Source organism: Mus musculus, chromosome X, assembly GCF_000001635.26.
Source record: "Mus musculus strain C57BL/6J chromosome X, GRCm38.p6 C57BL/6J".
Lineage (NCBI taxonomy): Eukaryota > Metazoa > Chordata > Mammalia > Rodentia > Muridae > Mus > Mus musculus.
Window position 1 is genome coordinate 153,557,402 of NC_000086.7, and position 19,977 is coordinate 153,577,378.

The 19,977-nt window shown below is 39.2% G+C and overlaps 1 protein-coding gene, 1 long non-coding RNA gene and 1 other non-coding gene across 4 annotated transcripts in view; 1 reads left to right on the forward strand and 2 right to left on the reverse strand.

The window, feature by feature from the left end:
• Positions 1-1,191: 1,191 nt before the first annotated feature.
• Positions 1,192-2,034, forward strand: Cypt3 (cysteine-rich perinuclear theca 3). 2 transcript variants are annotated; one of them, NM_001310716.1, is made up of 2 exons: positions 1,192-1,481; positions 1,644-2,034. In NM_001310716.1, the coding sequence occupies exons 1-2, from the start codon at positions 1,212-1,214 to the stop codon at positions 1,896-1,898; spliced, it is 525 nt and encodes a 174-aa protein (NP_001297645.1). In that variant the 5' UTR covers positions 1,192-1,211; the 3' UTR covers positions 1,899-2,034. The 2 variants fall into 2 exon arrangements, with proteins under 2 accessions (NP_001297645.1, NP_775543.2); NM_173367.3 differs by having other exon boundaries at positions 1,653-2,034.
• Positions 2,035-10,612: 8,578 nt separating this feature from the next.
• Gm39543 overlaps positions 10,613-19,977 on the reverse strand; it is a 55,278-nt gene continuing 45,913 nt past the window's right edge. The window contains exon 3 of the long non-coding RNA XR_878282.1: positions 10,613-10,689. This is a non-coding gene — a long non-coding RNA (predicted gene, 39543). The remainder of the gene's footprint in view (positions 10,690-19,977) is intronic.
• Positions 19,087-19,193, reverse strand: Gm25793. The gene has a single exon (XR_003953243.1). It is a non-coding gene; the product is annotated as a U6 spliceosomal RNA (small nuclear RNA).

A 19,977-nucleotide genomic window follows, 5' to 3' on the forward strand; every position in this document is an offset into this window, starting at 1 on the left:
AGTTTCAAAGAGAAAATTATCCATTCAAAATGCAAACATGGGATCTTAAGAGATTATAAAGAAAGAACTAACTTTTATATTATCAGTACCTTAGACACAGATGGGAAACTATATTCCGCTAAAAAGCACAAACCTCAGACTCAAGAGAAAGAGGGAAGTCTAAATTTGATGATATATACAGTAAATTAATTATATAGAGTTTGTTTGAAAAAACAGAGGAAAGAGTTGTAAGAGCCAGAGATCAGGGAATTTGCTGTAAGATTGCATCTCTTTTTCACGGCTAAAGCTAAACCCATAAACTCTCACCAACATCACTGCTCAAATGTGAGCTTAACAAGGATGTCACAAACAGGCATGCCAAAGTGGACAAAGAAATGCCCATGGGGCCTAAGTTTACACAAACAACTCTAGGGAACTGAGGCATGAAGAAAGGAGAAATCGTTTTCCCCAATGAAGAGCACAACACTTGACTGTCCAGTGGCAAAGTGTCAGCCCTAAAAACGTTAAGTGCAGGTACCATTATATGAACCAATCAGGTTATGTTTAGAGACATATATGCAATAATAATAATAAAAATAATAATCCCTGATGAAGCTCTGCATGAATAGGTCCATAGACAAACATGCAGACACGACCCCTACACAAATAACATAAAATACAGAATATCTTAGATTAAGGACAGATTTTGTTGATGTGTTCTCAAAGTTCACTGATTCTTTGTCATTTTCATTCTGCACAATACCTAATTCAGCAATGTTTTTTTTCCCTTAAAAATTCACTCTGTGATAATTTTACGCACACACATGTAAGACATATTTTTATCATATCAACTTCCCATTGCTGATCAGTCTTAGCTATTTTTGTTTGTTGTGAAGAGATACCATGTACAATTTATAAAAGAAAAGATTTAATTGGGAGATTATAGTTTAAAAGAGTTAGAGGATCGATAAGCATAGATTAAGGGGCCATGGCAGCAGGCACACATTGCATGGACTTCCAAACTTTTACACTATACCTGGCTGGCATAGGTTAGATATCTTCAAAAGGGTCAGAGGTAAGGCTTTGTGAGGTCTCAGCCACTCCTTAGCTGCCTTTGGCTAGGGAGAGCTTTGCTGACCAATCAGGGCTGAGGGGTGTGGCCCACCATTGTTCTGACAGGGTGATAAGCAGGGTGCTCAGAGCTCTGGGGCCAGTCCCTGGCGAGCTCCGCTATGGCTCAGGTGGCCAAGAAAGTCCACGGGTCTAGAGCTGCGGCAGCAGCAGCAGCCGCCGCTGCCAAAGCCAAAAGATCGAAGCCTAAGACCGCCGCCAAAAGATTCAAGCTTAATAAGAAGCGAAACCCTAGATCTAAGCTTCCCAAGAGATCTCATCGTTCCTTAATTCGTTCTCTTTTTCAGTCTCGTTCCTGTGGTTGCTGTCGTTGTTGCTGTGGTTTTTGCTGTTATCGTTCTCGTCCTTCTCGTAGCAGAATTACATTTAAGGTGAGAGATCCCAAGCTAAGCTCATTCCCTCCCTTCTTCAGTCATTCTTTCCCCTAAGACTTTCTCAGGCCTACAATAAACTTCCCATCTACCTCTACCCCTTTACATGAATCCTCATCCACGTTCTATCTTTTCCCCAAACCAGTGCCCTTATGACTGTAGTTCTTTCAGATTACGAAGAAGGGGGAACAATCACTTAGAAGGAGAATTAGGAGACGAATCAAGAGTGCTACTGAACTTCGATTGATGCGGAGCCAACTGGAGCTGATCGAACCGGAACCGACTATGGCTTTGGAGCCAAGTGAGATTACAGTGGCATTGTTCTCTCATGAGAATGCCAATGTGTCTGAGCCGGAGGAAGTTCCACCATGCATTGACAGTGACCAGGTTCCGAATGGAGACTTGGCCAGCTCCTAGACCCTGAACAGGTCCAAAGACCCATGAAACATCAGTGAACGGGTCTGGGAGCTGAGCTGTGGTCCTGTCAAGGCCACTTTTCACCACAAACTAATTTGTATGATGGTGAAAATAATAAGATGTGAAAATATGTGTCACTCTGTCTCTGATGGTGTCAAGGGAGAGGGGTGGGGTAGGGAAGACTGGGGAATATGATGAGAAGGAACATCAGTTTCTAGAAGGTTGGGAGTGGTGTGAACAACCCCCTGATCGGCAGACACAGGAGGGTCAGAACTGAGCTAGCACAAATGTCCCCCTGAAGCTTTATTTCACTGGGCAACAGGGAGAGCCCAGGGTCTTCCTAAATGTCACTGGCTAGGACTTCTGCATGGTTTCAGGGTGTTACATCGATATGAACTGAGGTGTAGTGGCAGTTCCAGTCCTATCTTAGGCAGCACATCAACTTTAGGACCCCTACCTCATTGTGGTGTTTCTTACAGTCCTCATTATGATCTCTTGTGCTAAGACCCTCAGAAGGGCCAAACACTTCATTCACCCCATCGAAAGGCACCAGTGATTTTGACTGGAATCTGCAAGTGCAGCACTGATTTAGCCTACCTCTTCAGAAATTGGAGGAGGAATAGGACAGTGAGAACGGGTCTGCCAACCAGTGCTGGTCATGAAACAGGTAGTAATGTCTACAGCATGTTTTAAAACAACTATGCCTTTCCAGATAGCTTTACTGTATATTTGCTAACACTTTTTTAATCCCTTGAGGACATATTGTGAAACAAGTTTTTCAAAGCGTAAAGTGGGGCTGGAGAGATGACTCAGTTGATTCCTCACATGCATGGGGGACCTGAGTTTGATCCCCAGAACTCACAATTAAAAAATGAAACCCTAGCCCGGCAGTGGTGGTGCACACCTTTAATCCCAGCACTTGGGAGGCAGAGGCGGGCAGATTTCTGTGTTCGAGGCCAGCCTGGTCTACAGAGTGAGTTCCAGGACAGCCAAGGCTACACAGAGAAATCCTGTCTCGAAAAACCAAAAAAAAAAAAAAAAAAAAAAAAAAAAGCAACCCCATCAGCTTGGCATGGTGGCATGGTGGCATAGGCATTTACTCTTGGCACTCAAGGCAGAGACAGGCAGATCACTATGAGGCTACATGGTGAGACACTGTTTCAAAAAAGAAAGAAACCAGTGTGTGATGTTGGAAACTCTTATTTACTGCACTGAGGATGTGGAAAAGTGTGTATCCTTGACACTTGTTGGCCAGCTAGCCTGTATACACTATTGGTATGTCCCAGGCCAGTGAGACACTTTGCTGATACTTTTTTGTTTTGTTTTGTTTTTGTTCTTCTGATTTTAAGATTTTTAAGGTGGGTAGCACCAGAGAATCTACAGAAAAGTTGCCCTTTGCTACACAAACACACACACACAGACAAACACAAACAAACACATGAGTATATACATCCATCCTTCATGCATGCATCCAGACTCAAAAGAATACATGCATATACACAAACATACACACATAGACAATAAAATGCTAATATGCATTTTGATGCCTTTACATATGCATACACTTATGTAGTCTTCACTACAAGAATGAGTGTGCCCACAAGTCACTACAATTTTTTTTTTAGTTTAGAGTACCCCTTTTGTGTTGCTGTTGTGAAATATTAAACTTTGGATACTTCATAAAGCAGAGGTTCATGTGGCACTGAGTTTGGGGAGAAATTGGTTGTGGTTGCATAACTTCATTTTGTTGCTCTCTTCTAAGGTTCTCCAAATTTTTAATTTTATCTATTCTTTCAGAATTAAATATACATACAGTATATTTTAAACATATCCACTGCTATACCTCCTAACATTTCCTAGACATGTGTGTGGTTCCCTCTCAACTTGGCAACCTCTTTATTTATACCCCTCTGATATCAGCACTGTCAATATGTCCATGAGTGTAAGGCTATCCACCAGATTATGGGCAACCTACCAGAGAAGAAAACAGACACTCCTTTTCTCTATAACCATCAACAGCCAATACCATTCAGCTACAGATTGGGTTTCAGGATCCCCTCTTATTTGCATGCTAGAATGCTTACTGGATTGACCTCTTGCCAGTCTTGTGTAGGCAACCACAACTGCTGTGAGTTCATCACTGCAGTGGTCTTGTTATACCCAGAAAACACTACTGTGTTCTTGTCCTCCCCAATGTTTAGTTCTTAAAGTCTTTCTGCCACCTCTTAATCTTCCCTGAGCCTTAAAGGCATGGGAAGTGACATAGATGTTCCAGTTGGGGTTGAGCATGCCACTGTCATTTATGCTCTGGATTTGTAGTAGCTGTGAGTCTCGGTGTTTGTTGACTGCTGTGCATTGCAAGAAGCTTCTCTGCTGAGGGTTGAAAGCTGCACTAATATATGGGTAAAAAATTAACCATTTTATTTACTTTTGTTAGCTTAATTTGTGTGTGTGTGTGCCTCTGTGTGTAGCTGTGTGTGTGTGTGTGTGTGTATGTGTGTGTGTGTGTGTATTCACTCATGCACATATACCCATGAAGGCCTTAGTTGTTGATACTTTCCTATCACCAGAGTCCCAGCAACTGAACTTAGGTTGTTAGGCTTGGCATCAAGTGCCTTTATCCATAGACTCCTCCACTTGATTTAGATATTTAGAGGGGAGTTTGAAACTAGGTTAATTTAGCAAAATGGTAGTAGTAGGGCATAAGGCCTCCCATTGAGCATATGACCTTCCAAGCCGTTAGTTCTTTGCGAGGTTTACTATGCCCATTATGATTTCTTTCCTGTGGAGTAGCCTTAAATTCAATCAGAAAACTGTATGCAAGGCCACTAGGCTAGAAATGTCATCCAAAGCTGTGAATCATGCTAGCTCCAATAATGACTAGGTGGCTAGATATAACCAATGTTACAATAATAGCAGGTAAGTTAAAGACTTTTCCAGTGGTATAGCACATGTAATGGCTTCAATATGCTGGACATGGGACCAAAACTGGGGGGTTGGGAAAAAATCACAAGTCAAGAGATTCAAGAAAGTGGGGATGGGTCAGAAGTGTTCTGTTAAAAGCTTCACTACCAGGACACCATCAGATGTAAACTTGAACTTTGGTGTCCTTGTGCGTATCACCACCCTCCAAGAGCCCTATCTTTTGAAGAGCGTTCCCTGTATCTTTAGGCAGGTGATATTATGGACTGAACTTAAGAGGTTCAATGAGGGCAAACCACACTCAGATGTGCCCATCTAGATGTGCCCTCAAATGAGGCTTTCATCTCAGATGACTCTAGGCTGTTTCAAGCAGACAATTAAAACCAACTACAAAATATTAAAATATGCACACTTTTATGTCTGGCCTCTTAGCTCCATTTTCTCCATCCTCATAAAATCATCATTCTTTCGTCCGATATTCTTGGCATTGGGCTTTTATAAATGATGATCAAGCTAAACATGATGACCCAAGTCTTTGATCCCAGCACTTGGGAAGGAGATGTAGGTGAGTTTCTGTGAGTTCAAGGCTAACCTGGTCTACACAGGGAGTTCCAGAACATCCCTAATTGTATGGTGAGGCCATTTCAAAAATAAACAAAACATTTTTCCAAGGATTATTTCTTGTGTTGTAATATCTATTAAATATGTATTCCAATATTCAAATAACCAGTGTTAACATGGTGAGTGCTAATAAAATGGGCTAAACTATGTTACTTTCCTGTGTGCTCTCATTTTGTTACCTTATAGGCCAGCTAATTTATCAAATTATTGAAGCAATGTATAAATGATAAGGGGAAAATTTGGAAAATATCTACACTTTATTTGAATTTTCGAAAATTGTATATATTTGTGTTTGTTGTCTGTGAAATATATGTGTATTTTATGCCCACAGAGTCTAGGAGAGGGTGTCAGATCCCTTGGTACTGTAGTGAGAGAGCTTGTGAGCCACCATGTGTGTTCTCTGGGAGAGCAGCCAGTGCTCTTTAACACTGAGTTATGTCTCTAGTCACATTTAGATTTTTCACCAAATGTCTGTAATGAAATGGAATTATATCTTTATGCTAAAAGCATGTCCTTTGTATTTTCATTGTTTAAAATCACATGACAGTATTTTAGCAACTGTATGGGTTAATATTTTGCTAATTTTTTTGTTCTGTATATATTTTAGTTTTCTTCTTTCAACAGTTTTTTTCTCTTTCAACAGTTTTTTTTGGGGGGGAGGGGGGAGAGGTTCATTTTTTTCCTGAGTGTAGTCCGTAGGAAGGAACTATAGACATCATCCCTGAAAGTACAGCAAATGCCTTTAATCAGAGCACTTGGGAGGCAGAAGCAGGCAGATCTCTGAGTTGGAGACCAGCCTGGTCTACAGAGTAAGCTCCAGGACAGCAGCAATTTAGTTTTCTCGGCATCATTTTTTGAAGATGCTGTCTCTTCTCCAATGGGTGTTTGTCAAATATCAAATAGCTATATTTACATGCACTTATATTTAGGAATTGACTTTGTCCTATTGATCTTCCCTGTTTACTTCTGTGCCAGCACCTGGTTTAAAGTATCTTGACATACAGAGGTGCACCTCCCCAAAAGTCATAGCCTAGCTAACAATAACCCTAGTAGCTGGCATAAGAATCCTACCTTTTTCTTATTGATCCAAGGGACTTCAGAGACAAGGCAAGCTAATGCCATTGCTCTTTATTTACTCCCAGAGTTAGAAATAAGCCCCCATTCCTAAGGATAATATAAATGGTAGACATAGGACTTAGAGAAGTTGACTGGAACTCTTCTGGAAGTCTCAGGTAAGAGGATTAGCTCTGTCTCATCGTTATACAAATGCTTTTTAAGTTGTCAGAGGAGAACAGCAATCAGTAGTCATAGCCAGATGTAAAACCAATGAACTACAGTAGTGATGAGCATGGCAAGACGTACTCAAGGATGTGATAACAGGACTTGTCTCAGAAGTATCTAGCAGTAGTCTAATTGGAATTAAGGGATGTTGATAGAAAGGAATATGTATCTCACACTGAAAACACAAGGAGTCAAAAATAAAACATTCTATGACCTGGGACAAGAACAGAAAGTTTTAAAAAGTAAAGAAAATGGCTGAGAGATATCTCTATACCACTTCTTAGCATGTACCTAAAGGGCTCCACCCACATGCTTCTCCTCAGAAAACTCTTCTAAGATTTAGTCAAGTTGTATGTAAAACTAGCTTGTTGTAAAGCACTGTTTTTGCTTCCAGCATATAATATTCCACTCTATTGGTGTAAAACCTATTCATCACTCACACATTTGTTTCTCTACTCTTTCTTTGTTTAACATGTTCATAGATTATAAATAAACTCTTTTGCCAAACTGTTTTCCCCATCATCCACGCTTCTGCTGAAACCCTCTTCCTAACATCTCCTCATTTCTTTTGGACTTTCTACTTTTGTGTGAGCCACTGAGTTTAATTAAGAACTTCTTGGCAACTTATGGTTGGGGGTGGGGAGCAAGGGCAATTCTTTAAACAGTTAACTGACAGCATTTCCTCAGGGAGGGGCTTAGACTCTTGGGCTTCTCCTCATTAACTGTTAACTGCCAAGACTCTTGGGCTTCTCCTCATTAACTGTTAACTGTCAATAGGCTCCCCAGGGAAGAGGGGTGGGTCTACATTGGCCTCTCTCATTCCTGAAGAAATGTTAAAGATTCAATTTCTGAATTGTTGTGCTAATATGTACAGCAACAGTGTGTTCATCAGTGTGAGGGCTATACCATGTCAGAAAAAACTCCTTAATTGTACATCACCCCATCCTCTTACACTCTTTCCTCCATCACTTTCTCTATGTTCCTTGAATCCTGCAGCAGTAGGCCCAGATAGAGTTGTGTCTTTTATTTTTTAGGACAGGTGTCATTATATATCCCAGGACAATCAAGAACCAAACCCTCCCCCTTCACCCTTGAGATGGGATTAGAAACACATGTCATTGCACTCTCTTTCATCATTTCTCAACAGAGGCAGCATTGAAGTTCTCGATAGGTAGATTGGAAGATAATGAAAAAAACTGGATCATAGAAGAATGGATGTCCAGTAATGATAGATACTTGCATGATTCCATTGTCAATTGCAAGGAACGAAAGTCGCAGAGTGAGATTGGAAAAGATGTTTAGCAGAACTGCCTTCTTAAATAATTGTAGTGGCTAATATGTTACAATACAGGGAGAGACAAAGTAACACTTTATTTCCATGAAAGCAGAACAGTCAACACGACACCTTGAATCTGCTTCCACAGATACCTTCCGGGGTACATTTAGACAAATCTATTAAAACTCAACATTGCTTGGTATGTTTTTCTTTTCATTGTGTGGTACTATTTTGGAGTCAAAGAGGAAGAACTCTACTACTGAGCTATTCCTAGACTTTTAACACATTTTCATGTTGAGACATGGTCATTTTAATTCATCCACATAGCCATTAATCCTTCAATGATCCTCCAGAGTAGTATAGATTATAAGCATGTCCCTCTATGCCCAACACCTGTATTAAGTATTTTTGTGACTATCAGTTCTTATTTCTCTGGGACAAATGGCCAAGTATGCAGTTGTTGGGTGATATAGTAATACTACTGCAGCTGTTTTTATTTCTGATGTTTTTTAAAATTTTTCAGCATTTAGTTGTATTTTATCAGTTTGCTGCATTTCTACTTATTATCATATTATTATAATCATCATTATTATATTTATTTATAATCAAGACTTTGTCCCCTCCTAATGCCCCTCCCAAAGTTCCTCATCCCATTCCTCCTCCTCTTTGTCTCTGAGAGGATGCTTTCCCCCCAGCAGGCCTCCCCCTCCCTGGGGCCTCAAGTCTCTTTACGATTAGGCACATCTTCTCCCACTGAGGTCAGTCTAGGTCGTCCACCAGCAATGGAGGAATGTTCCATTTTTTCTACGTCCTCCCAACATGTGCGGTCACCTGAGTTTTTGATCGTAGCCATTTTGACTGGTGTAAGGTAAAATCTCAGGGTCTTTTTGATTTGCATATCTCTGATCACTAAGGACTTTGACCATATTTCTTTAAGTGCTTCTTGGGCATTTGAGATTCCTCAGTTGGGAATTCCTTGTTTACCACTGCACCCCAATTTTTAATTGGGTTACTTGTTTTGGATATTAGTTCTTTATCGGATGTGGGATTAGTGAAGTGTTTTTCTAATTTGTAAGTTGCCAATTTGTCCTGCTGACTCTACTTTTTGCCTTACAGATGCTTTTCAGTTTCGTGAGATCCCATTTATCAATTGTTTATCTTCAAGCCTGACCCATGGTGTTCTGTTTAGGAAATTTCTCCCTGTTCGATTCAGTGTTTCTAGTTTTATTTTGAAGTCCTTGATCCACTTGGACTTGAGTTTTGTGCAAGGTCAAAAATATGGATCTATTTCCATTTTTCTACATACAGACCACCAGTTCGAAAAGCACCATATATTGAAGATGACTTCTTTATTCCATCATATGTTTTTGGCTTCTTTGTCAAAGATCAAATGTAAGTAAGTGTGTGGGCTTATTTCTGGGTCTTCAATTCTATTTCATTGATTGACCTGTCTGTCTTTGTACTAATACCATGCAGCTTTGATCAAAATCACTATTGCTCTGTAGTACAGCTTGAATTCAGAGATAGAGATTCCGATTCACTCAGAAGTTCTTTTACTGTTGAGATTTTTTTCCCCTAACCTCTGTTTTTTTTTTTTTTTTTTTTTGTTATTCTAGATGAAGGTGAGACTTGCTTTTTCTATCTCTGTGAAGAGTTGAATTGGAATTTTGATGGGGATTGCATTAAATCTGTAGATTGCTGTTGCTAAGATGCCCACTTTTACTATGTTAATTCTACTGACCCATGAGCATGGGAGGTCTTTCCATCTTCTGAAGACATATTCTATTATTATTTCAACTTGTCATTGTCCCAACATCTTAGTTATTTTTCTATTGCTGTGAAGAGATACAATCACCAATGCAACTTATAAAGGCCAGGATTTATTTGGAAGTTAATTGTTTCAAAGAGTTAGAAGTTCCATGAGCATAGTGTCAGGGACCATGGCAGCAGGCACACATTACATGATCTATGTACTTGCAAGCCTTTAAAACATACCTAGAATAGCTTAGATAGAAAATAAATAATTTTACATAAAATATAGTCTAATGTTTAAGTTAGGAATCGTGGCTTGAGAGAACAAATAAGGATTTACTTTGTGAAGCAAATGAAATATTTGTAGCAAGTAAGCATTGATTTCTTATGTTATCAAGATAGATCTGTTATACCATACTGTTATTGCATGCAAGTGATTTAAGGACATATATCCTGGAAAATCTGGATCCAATCTGTCTTCAAGTGTAGATGAAACTGGGGATAGAGTAAATCATGTGAGTGCTTAAATATCTTTGATTATCACCTCTCATGGTCTGTAAGTTTCACCAGAATCTAACAGAGCTCCAAATTGAAAATCCTGAACTGGGAAGTACAGAGCCAGCTGGTTCCCCTTTAGAATTGCTGTGTACTAAAATACAAAATCACACGTGATAAAAGAAAACATAGGAAACATATGATATAAGGAACACAAAAGTTTTTTAATGGACAGAAAAAATGTTACAAAGTCATTGTCAATCATAGATTTGTTTGCCCAGCATTATTACATTCAGAATCCATTCTTTTGATGTTAAATCAGAGTGATAGTGAGGCAGACTGACCATAAATCAACAAGTTACAGCAGGTCTTTCTGGCATTCTTCTTCACTCAGACTGTTATGTCCAGCAACACATATTGAGGCAGTTCCATAAATTGGGTTATCTGGGAAAGAGGAGAAGTGAACAAGAAGAAACAAAATGAGGGGAGGGGAAGGAGCAGGCTCAAAGTAGTTCAAAATAACTGATAAGAATCAAGACGCCCCTACTCACATGATTTACTCTATCCCCAGTTTCATCTACACTTGAAGACAGATTGGATCCAGATTTTCCAGGATATATGTCCTTAAATCACTTGCATGCAATAACAGTATGGTATAACAGATCTCTCTTGATAACATAAGAAATCAATGCTTATTTGCTACAAATATTTCATTTGCTTCACAAAGTAGATCCTTATTTGTTCTCTCAAGCCACGATTCCTAACTTCTACATTAGACTATATATTATTTAAAATTATTTATTTCATATCTAAGCTTGGGATGCCTATGTTCTGCATTCAGCTTCATGGAAGTGAAAATATTTTATCCCTAAATTTATATAGGACCATCACAAGTATAGGTAGCATGTCATAGTCTGCATTACCTGTATGGTATGCTCTACACCAGTGTAAAAATGACAAATTTTCAAAATTAAAAGTAAGAAAGAACAACATTCGTGCAAGTCTTGGTGGCCTCAACTGGCAGAACTAGCTAGGTTATTTTATTATGTCACTCTGAGCCCACTGCTTAAGTCCACTTTGCTCATTTTGAAAAGTGGCAATGCTGTCAGCATTTTGTGATCAAAAGATAGAACTGAAAGTGAAGTGCAAATCTTGAAGAACAGTTCTCAAGATGGAAAGAAGCACTGGGATTTGAACCACATACCTACAAGAGTACAATATACTCTGTGCAGAGACCTTGCTTCATTCTCGTTAGCTTCCAATGACACTCATTGGAATTCTTTACACCATCCATTTCATGTCTCCCTCCGTCCTTCACTATTGAGATTTCAGCTGTCCTCTGTGTCCTCTAGCACCATGCTGGTGTTAGGATTTTCTGTCCACCAGTTCCTTCTGATGCTCCAAATTTACCCACTAACTTGCTTCTGGAAAACTCTGCCTCTAGTCCTATAAGCACATTCAAATCACAATGATGCTCTTTGACTTAGCATTGTCCAACCTCTTTTCTTACAAGTGCTATGTTTGAATTTCATCTCTTTGCTCGTGATCTCATTACTTGTTCTAGTATACAGGAATATTTTTCCTAAAACAGAAATGTGACCATGGTGTTTCCTCATCAATTTCTTCAGAAAGATGTTCATATTCAGGATGAAGTTCAATATCACAGTGTGGCCTAGAAGTTTCCTCACCATTTCATTTTACTCTTTTCTTTTCCTTTTTTCTCTTTCTGAGCATCTGGTGACCTAATGCCATTTCGCTTCCTCACAGTTGTTGATATAGCTTGTACTTCCACATTCCCTAACCTAAGACAAATCCCTGAGCTTTCTTCTGCTCTTTAGTCATTTGTGAAGAAGTGCTCATTCACTGAATATTTCTGAGCTATACATGTATTCCAGGTATATGTGTGCTTGTCAGTAGTATGTGAGGTTGTGCTGAGTGGACTACATGCTAGAATGAAGAATATACAGCGGTGGGTCCTGGTTTCCTCTCACTGAGGAAAGGAGATTGGCTGGTGTGGAGACAGGGAATGCTTACTGTTTATTTATGTGTTTGTTTTGTAGATATAATCCAATGAAATTTACCACTTTAAAGTATAAAAAAATGTCAGGGAAGTAGAGTATCTGTGATTTTAGAACCAAGGCGGGTGAGGTAGGAGAATCCGTGGTTTAAGTCCAGCAGGGCAGCACAGCAAGAGGTCTCAAAATCAGACAAACACAAACAACCAAGAACATGCAAGTAACGACAAATAAAGAAAAACAAGAGCAAATGTAAAATACACATTAAAGTTTTAAAATATATTCATAAAGCTATTATTTATAGCCATATCATATTTCATTATATGTCTACAACATATTTTGTTTATGCATGCTTATCTTGATAGATAATGCGCTTGTTTCTACTGTTTGGTTTTTGTGGGTACAGTTGTTTCGAATCCCATCCTACAGAGAGAGGAACTAAGGCTCAAAGAATGTCTTAGTCAATTTGAGATACTACCACAAAACACCATAGACTGGGTGGTTAAAACAACAGAAATTTCTCACAATTCTAGGCCAAAGAATTTCACTATCAAGTGCTATTTGGTGAGAGCTTACTTTTTAGTTTGTAGAAAGTCATCTTCTGCTTGTGTCTTCATATGGTGAAGAGTGCAGAATAGAAACAATTGCCTCATCACTCTTAAAAAGGCTCCAGTTACACTTATGTAGGCTTCAATCGTATCCCAGTTATTTCACAAATACCCTACCTCCTAATATTATTCTATCAGGACACTGAATCTCAGCATGTGAATTTGGGAGGGACTCAAGCATACAATCTATAACAGAGAAGTAAATGACAGTACAATTCCAAGAACCACCACTTTTAATCAAATAAACCCAGATTCAAGACATAGCTCTGTTACTACCTGTGTGTATTTGGACAATCATTGTTTTGGTTTCCATAGGTAATATAATGAACAGACTGTAGCATGATTGATTTTGTGTGTCTGACCCTTAAAGGATCTTATGCTCTTCAGTGTCGGTTGTTTCTTGGAATTCTGGGAACAGGAGAGGATATAAAAATGTCAGCAGGAGTTACAGAGACACAGTTTGGAGCTGAGACGAAAGGATGGACCATCTAGAGACTGCCATACCCGGGGATCCATCGCATAATCAGCCTCCAAACGCTGACACCATTGCATACACTAGCAAGATTTTATTGAAAGGACCCTGATATAGCTGTCTCTTGTGAGACTAGGCCGGGGCCTAGCAAACACAGAAGTGGATGCTCACAGTCAGCTAATGGATGGATCACAGGGCTCCCAATGGAGGAGCTAGAGAAAGTATCCAAGGAGCTAAAGAGATCTGCAACCCTATAGGTGGATCAACATTATGAACTAACCAGTACCCTGGAACTCTTGACTCTAGCTGCATATGTATCAAAAGATGGCCTAGTCGGCCATCACTGGAAAGAGAGGCCCATTGGACATGCAAACTTTATATGCCTCAGTACAGGGGAACACCAGGGCCAAGAAGTGGGAGTGGGTGGGGGACTTTTAGGATAGCATTGGAAATGTAAATGAAATAAATACCTAATAAAAAAAAAGAAAAAAGAAAGAAAAAAAATGTCATCAGGGGCTGAGAGCTGGGAGTATGATTCAGAGGTAACTAAGAGGAGTGTTCCAGGAGACAAAAAGAGTAGGCTCAGAATAAAGTGAGAAAAGACAGTTGGTGACAGTTGAAACAGGAGAAGGCCAAAGAAGATATGGTTAAGAGGTAGTTAAAAGAATAACTCATGAACAACCCAAAAGCAAAGTAGCAAATATAAAGAAAAAACGCTATCACCTGAGTATTAATGTTGCCATGAGGACACTGGATAATTTGTAAAATGGACTGTATTGCATACATTAGTACTTCCATGAAAAACAATGCTGGAATCCTCTCTCTATAACCTTTCTTTTTTCCCCTCTCTATAACCTTTCTTTTTTCCCCTCCAATTTTTATTAGGTATTTAGTTCATTTACATTTCAAATGCTATCCTCTCCCCCCCCCCCACTCCAGAACACCCACTCCCAATTCTTGGCCGTGGTGTTTTCCCTGTACTGGAGCATATCAAGTTTGCAAGAACAAGGGGCCTCTCTTCCCAATGATGGCCGACTAGGCCATCTTCTGCTAAAAATGCAGCCAGAGACATGAGCTCTGGGAGTACTGGTTAGTTCATATTGTTGTTAAACCTATAGGGTTGCCAACCCCTTTAGCTCCTTGGGTACTTTCTCTAGCTCCTCCACTGGGGGCACTGTGTTCCATCCAATAGCTGACTGTGAGCATCCACTTCTGTGTTTGCCAGAGACTGGCTTAGCCTCACAAGAGACAGCTATATCAGGGTCCTGTCAGCAAAATCTTGCTAGCGTATGCAGTAGTGTCTGCATTTGGTGACTGATTATGGGACGGACCCCCGGGTGGGGCAGTGTCTGGATGGTCCGTCCTTTCCTCTCAGATCCAAAGTTTGTCTCTGTAACTCCTTCTATGGGTGTTTTGTTCCCTATTCTAAAAAGGGGCGATTGTCCACACTTGGCTCTACCTTCTTCTTGAGTTTCATGTGTTTTGCAAGTTGTATCTTGAGCATTCTAAGGTTCCGGGATAAAATCCACTTATGAGTGAGTGCATATCATGTGAGTTCTTCTGTGATTGGGTTACCTCACTCAGGATGATAACCTCCAGATCCATCCATTTGCCTAGGAATTACATAAATTCATTGTTTTTAAAAGCTGAGTAGTACTCCATTGTGTAAATGTATCACATTTTCTGTATCCATTCCTCTGCTGAGGGACATCTGGGTTCTTTCCAGCTTCAGGCTATTATAAAAAAGGCTGCTAAGAACATAGTGGAGCATGTGTTCTTAGTACCAGTTGGAATATCTTCTGGATATATGCCCAGGAGAGGTATTGCGGGATCCTCCAGTAGTACTATGTCCAATTTTCTGAGGAACTGCCAGACTGATTTCCAGAGTGGTTGTACAATCTTGCAATCCCACCAACAATGGAGGAGTGTTCCTCTTCCTCCACATCCTTGCCAGCATCTGCTGTCACCTGAATTTTTGATCTTAGCCATTCTGATTGGTGTGAAAAGGAATCTCAGGGTTGTTTTGATTTGCATTTCCCTGATGATTAAGGATGTTGAACATTTTTCAGGTGCCTCTCAGCCATTCAGTATTCTTCAGTTGGGAATTCTTTGTTTACCTCTATGCCCCATTTTTAAATGGAGTTATTTGGTTTTCTGAAGTCCATCTCCTTGAGTTCTTTATATATATTGGATATTAGTACCCTATCTGATTTAGGAGGGAAAGATCCTTTCCCAATATGTTGGTGGCCTTTTTGTCTTATTGACAGTGTCTTTTGCCTTGCAGAAGCTTTGTAATTTTATGAGGTCCCATTTGTCAATTCTCAATCTTACAGCACAAGCCATTGCTGTTCTATTCAGGAATTTCCCCCCTGTGCCCATATCTTCGAGGCTTTTCCCCACTTTCTCCTGAATAAGTTTCACTGTCTCTGGTTTTATGAGGATTTCCTTGATCCACTTAGATTTGACCTTAGTACAAGGAGATAGGAATGGATCAATTCGCATTCTTCTACAGGATAACCGCCAGTCGGGCCAGGACCATTTGTTGAAAATGCTGTCTTTTTTTCACTGGATTGTTTTAACTCCCTTGTCAAAGATCAAGTGACCATAGGTGTGTGGGTTCATTTCTGGGTCTTCAATTCTATTCCATTGACCTACCTGTCTGTCATTGTACCAGTACCATGCAGTTTTTTTTTTTTTTATCACAATTGCTCTGTAGTACAGCTTTAGGTCAGGCATGGTGATTCCCCCAGAGGTTCTTTTATCCTTGAGAAGAGTTATTGCTATCCTAGGTTTCTTGTTATTCCGGATGAATTTGCAGATTGCCCTTTCTAATTCGTTGAAGAATTGAGTTGGAATTTTGATGGAGATTGCATTAAATCTGTAGATTGCTTTCGGCAGGATAGCCATTTTCACTATATTGATCCTGCCAATTCATAAGCATGGGAGATCTTTCCATCTTCTGGGATCTTCTTTGATTTCTTTCTTCAGAGACTTGAAGTTCTTATCATACAGATCTTTCACTTCCTTAGTTAGAGTCACACCAAGGTATTTTATATTGTGACTATTGTGAAAGGTGTTGTTTCCCTAATTTCTTTCTCAGCCTGTTTATCCTTTGTGTAGAGAAAGGCCACTGATTTGTTTGAGTTAATTTTATATCCAGCTACTTCACTGAAGCTGTTGATCAGGTTTAGGAGTCCCCTGATGGAATTTTTAGGGTCACTTATATATACTATCATATCATCTGCAAATAGTGATCTTTTGACTTCGTCCTTTCCAATTCGTATCCCCTTGACCTTCTTTTGTTGTCCAATTGCTCTAGCTAGGACTTCAAGTACTATATTGAATAAGTAGGGAAAAAGTGGGCAGCCTTGTCTAGTTCCAGATTTTAGTGGGATTGCTTCCAGCTTCTCTCCATTTACTTTGATGTTGGCTACTGGTTTGCTGTAGATTGCTTTTATTATGTTTAGGTATGGGCCTTGATTTCCTGATCGTTCCAAGACTTTTATTTTGAAGGGGTGTTGGATTTTATCAAATGCTTTCTCTGCATCTAATGAGATGATCATGTGGTTTTTGTCTTTGAGTTTGTGTATGTAGTGGATTACATTGATGGGTTTCCATATATTAACCATCTCTGAATCCCTGGGATGAAGCCTTCTTGGTCATGATGGATGATCATTTTGATGTGTTCTTGGATTCGGTTTGCCAGGATTTTACTGAATATTTTTGCATTGATATGTATAAGGGAAATTGGTCTGAAGTTCTCTATCTTTGTTGGGTCTTTTTGTGGTTTAGGTATCAGAGTAATTGTGGCTTCATAGAATGAATTGGGTAGAGTACCTTCTGTTTCTATTTTGTGGAATAGTTTGAGAAGAACTGGCATTAGGCCTTCTTTGAAGGTCTGATAGAACTCTGCACTAAACCCATCTGGTCCTGGGCTTTTTTTGGTTGGGAGACTATTAATGACTGCTTCTATTACTTTAGGGGATATAGGCCTGTTTAGATCATTAATCTGATCTTGATTTAGCTTTGGTACCTGGTATCTGTCTAGAAACTTGTCCATTTCATCCAGGTTTTCCAGTTTTGTTGAGTATAGCCTTTTGTAGAAGGATCTGATGGTGTTTTGGATTTCTTCAGGATCTGTTGTTATGTCTCCCTTTTCATTTCTGATTTTGTTAATTAGGATGCTGTCCCTGTGCCCTCTATTGAGTCTGGCTAAGGGTTTATCTATCTTGTTGATTTTCTCAAAGAACCAGCTCCTGTTTTGGTTGATTCTTTGAATAGTTCTTTTTGTTTCCGCTTGGATGATTTCGGCCCTGAGTTTGATTATTTCCTGCCTTCTAATCCTCTTGGGTGAATTTGCTTCTTTTTGTTCTAGAGCTTTTAGGTGTGCTGTCAAGCTGCTAGTGTATGCTTTCTCTAGTTTCTTTTTGGAGGCAGTCAGAGTTTTCCTCTCGGGAATGATTTCATTGTGTCCCATAAGTTTGGGTATGTTGTGGCTTCATTTTCATTAAACTCTAAAAAGTCTTTAATTTCTTTCTTTATTTCTTCCTTGACCAACGTATCATTGAGGAGAGTGAGTATTGTTCAGTTTCCACGTGAATGTTGGCTTTCTATTATTTATGTTGTTATTAAAGATCAGCCTTAGTCCATGGTGATCTGATAGGATGCATGGGACAATTTCAATATTTTTGAATCTGTTGAGGCCTGTTTTGTGACCAATTATGTGGTCAACTTTGGAGAAGGTGCCATGAGGTGCTGAGAAGGTATATCCTTTTGTTTTAGGATAAAATGTTCTATAGACATCTGTTAAATCCATTTGTTTCATAACTTCTGTTAGTTTCACTGTGTCTCTGTTTAGTTTCTGTTTCCAGGATCTGTCCATTGATGAGAGTGGTGTGTTGAAGTCTCCCACTATTATTGTGTGAGGTGCAATGTGTAGTTTGAGCTTTACTAAAGTTTCTTTAATGAATGTGGCTGCCCTTGCATTTGGAGCATAGATATCAAATTGACAGATCATCTTGGAAGATTTTACCTTTGATGAGTATGAAGTGCCATTCTGTCTTTTTTGATAACTTTGGGGTGGAAGTCGATTTTATTCGATATTAGAATGGCTACTCCAGCTTGTTTCTTCAAACCGTTTGCTTGGAAAATTGTTTTCCAGCCTTTCACTCTGAGGTAGTGTCTGTCTTTTTCCCTGAGATGGTTTTCCTATAAGCAGCAAAATGTTGGGTCCTGTTTGTGTAGCCAGTCTGTTAGTCTATGTCTTTTTATTTGGGAATTGAGTCCATTGATGTTAAGAGATATTAAGGAAAAGTAATTGTTGCTTCCTGTCATTTTTGTTGTTAGAGTTAGGATTCTGTTCTTGTGGCTGTCTTCTTTTAGGTTTATTGAGGGATTACCTTCTTGTTTTTTCTAGGGCATAGTTTCTGTCCTTGTATTTGTGTTTTCCCATTATTATCCTTTGAAGGACTGGATTCATGGAAAGGTATTGTGTGAATTTGGTTTTGTCATGGAATACTTTGGTTTCTCCATCTATGGTAATTGAGAGTTTTGATGGGTATAGTAGCCTGGGCTGGCATTTGTGTTCTCTTAGTGTCTGTATAACTTTTGTCCAGGATCTTCTGGATTTTATAGTCTCTGATGAGAAGTCTGGAGTAATTCTAATAGGCCTGCCTTTAAATGTTACTTGACCTTTTTCCCTTACTGCTTTTAATATTCTGTCTTTATTTAGTGCATTTGTTGTTCTAAAAATATGGAACACTTCACAAATTTGTGTGTCATCCTTGTGCAGGGGCCATGCTAATCTTCTCTGTATAGTTCCAATTTTAGTATATATGCTGCCTAAGTGAGCACTCTCTATAACCTTTCATGGAGGTCTACTGTGTAATTTTGTACAAAGTTTAATTCTGACTGCTAGTTTATGAAGTGTGTGAGAAAAAATGCATTACTCATCAGACAAATGAGAACTGTACAGCTCTTTTGGCAGTTTTGCTAACTGAGGTCAAACATGTGATTTAGCAGTCTTTCCAGCCCATGATAGGGACTCAACAAATACCAGGTTTTGCTTCTTAGCACCATCTTAGTATTTCCCCTTTTTCTACAGTGCATCACAAAATCTAATTCCAGAGCTAAGCTTTCAAGAATACATTTATAAATGCCAAAAAATTTTCACTTTGTGCTGAGTATTATCAGTAATAATGCAATCTATATTTTACAGAGAAATAATCACAGAATTCAAATGTAAAATGCAATTTGGGCTCATCAAATATTATTTTGCATTCTTTTGAACTCGTTTTTCCCTTAAAGGAAACTGCTCTAAAATCAATACTATAAAGCTGAAGGATGAAAAGTATTCTACTTTTCCAAAAGCCTTAAATTGATTATCTGATGTTTTCAAGGTTCCTGCTTAGACAGAGAAGCCAAGACTTAATAAAAAGTTCCTGAGATGGGTCTCATTTATTTTGCAAGGCAAGTGCTGTAGGTCAATGGTTACAGCTAGGTGGAGGCAAATGCTTTTGAAAGGACTCATCAGATGTCACTCAGAGATTATCAATTTCCTGCATCATGTACCTTTGGCTGGAGATTTACAAACCTTATAGAGTGCTAGATTTTTTTTCTTTGAACTCTGTATCTAGGC

Excerpts from the sequence above, each read along its gene's own strand:
- Cypt3 (NM_001310716.1), top strand. The coding sequence starts at position 1,212 with ATGGCTCAGGTGGCCAAGAAAGTCCACGGGTCTAGAGCTGCGGCAGCA. Across the intron at positions 1,482-1,643 it reads GTAGCAGAATTACATTTAAG|TTCTTTCAGATTACGAAGAA; the intron begins GTGAGAGATCCC and ends TTATGACTGTAG.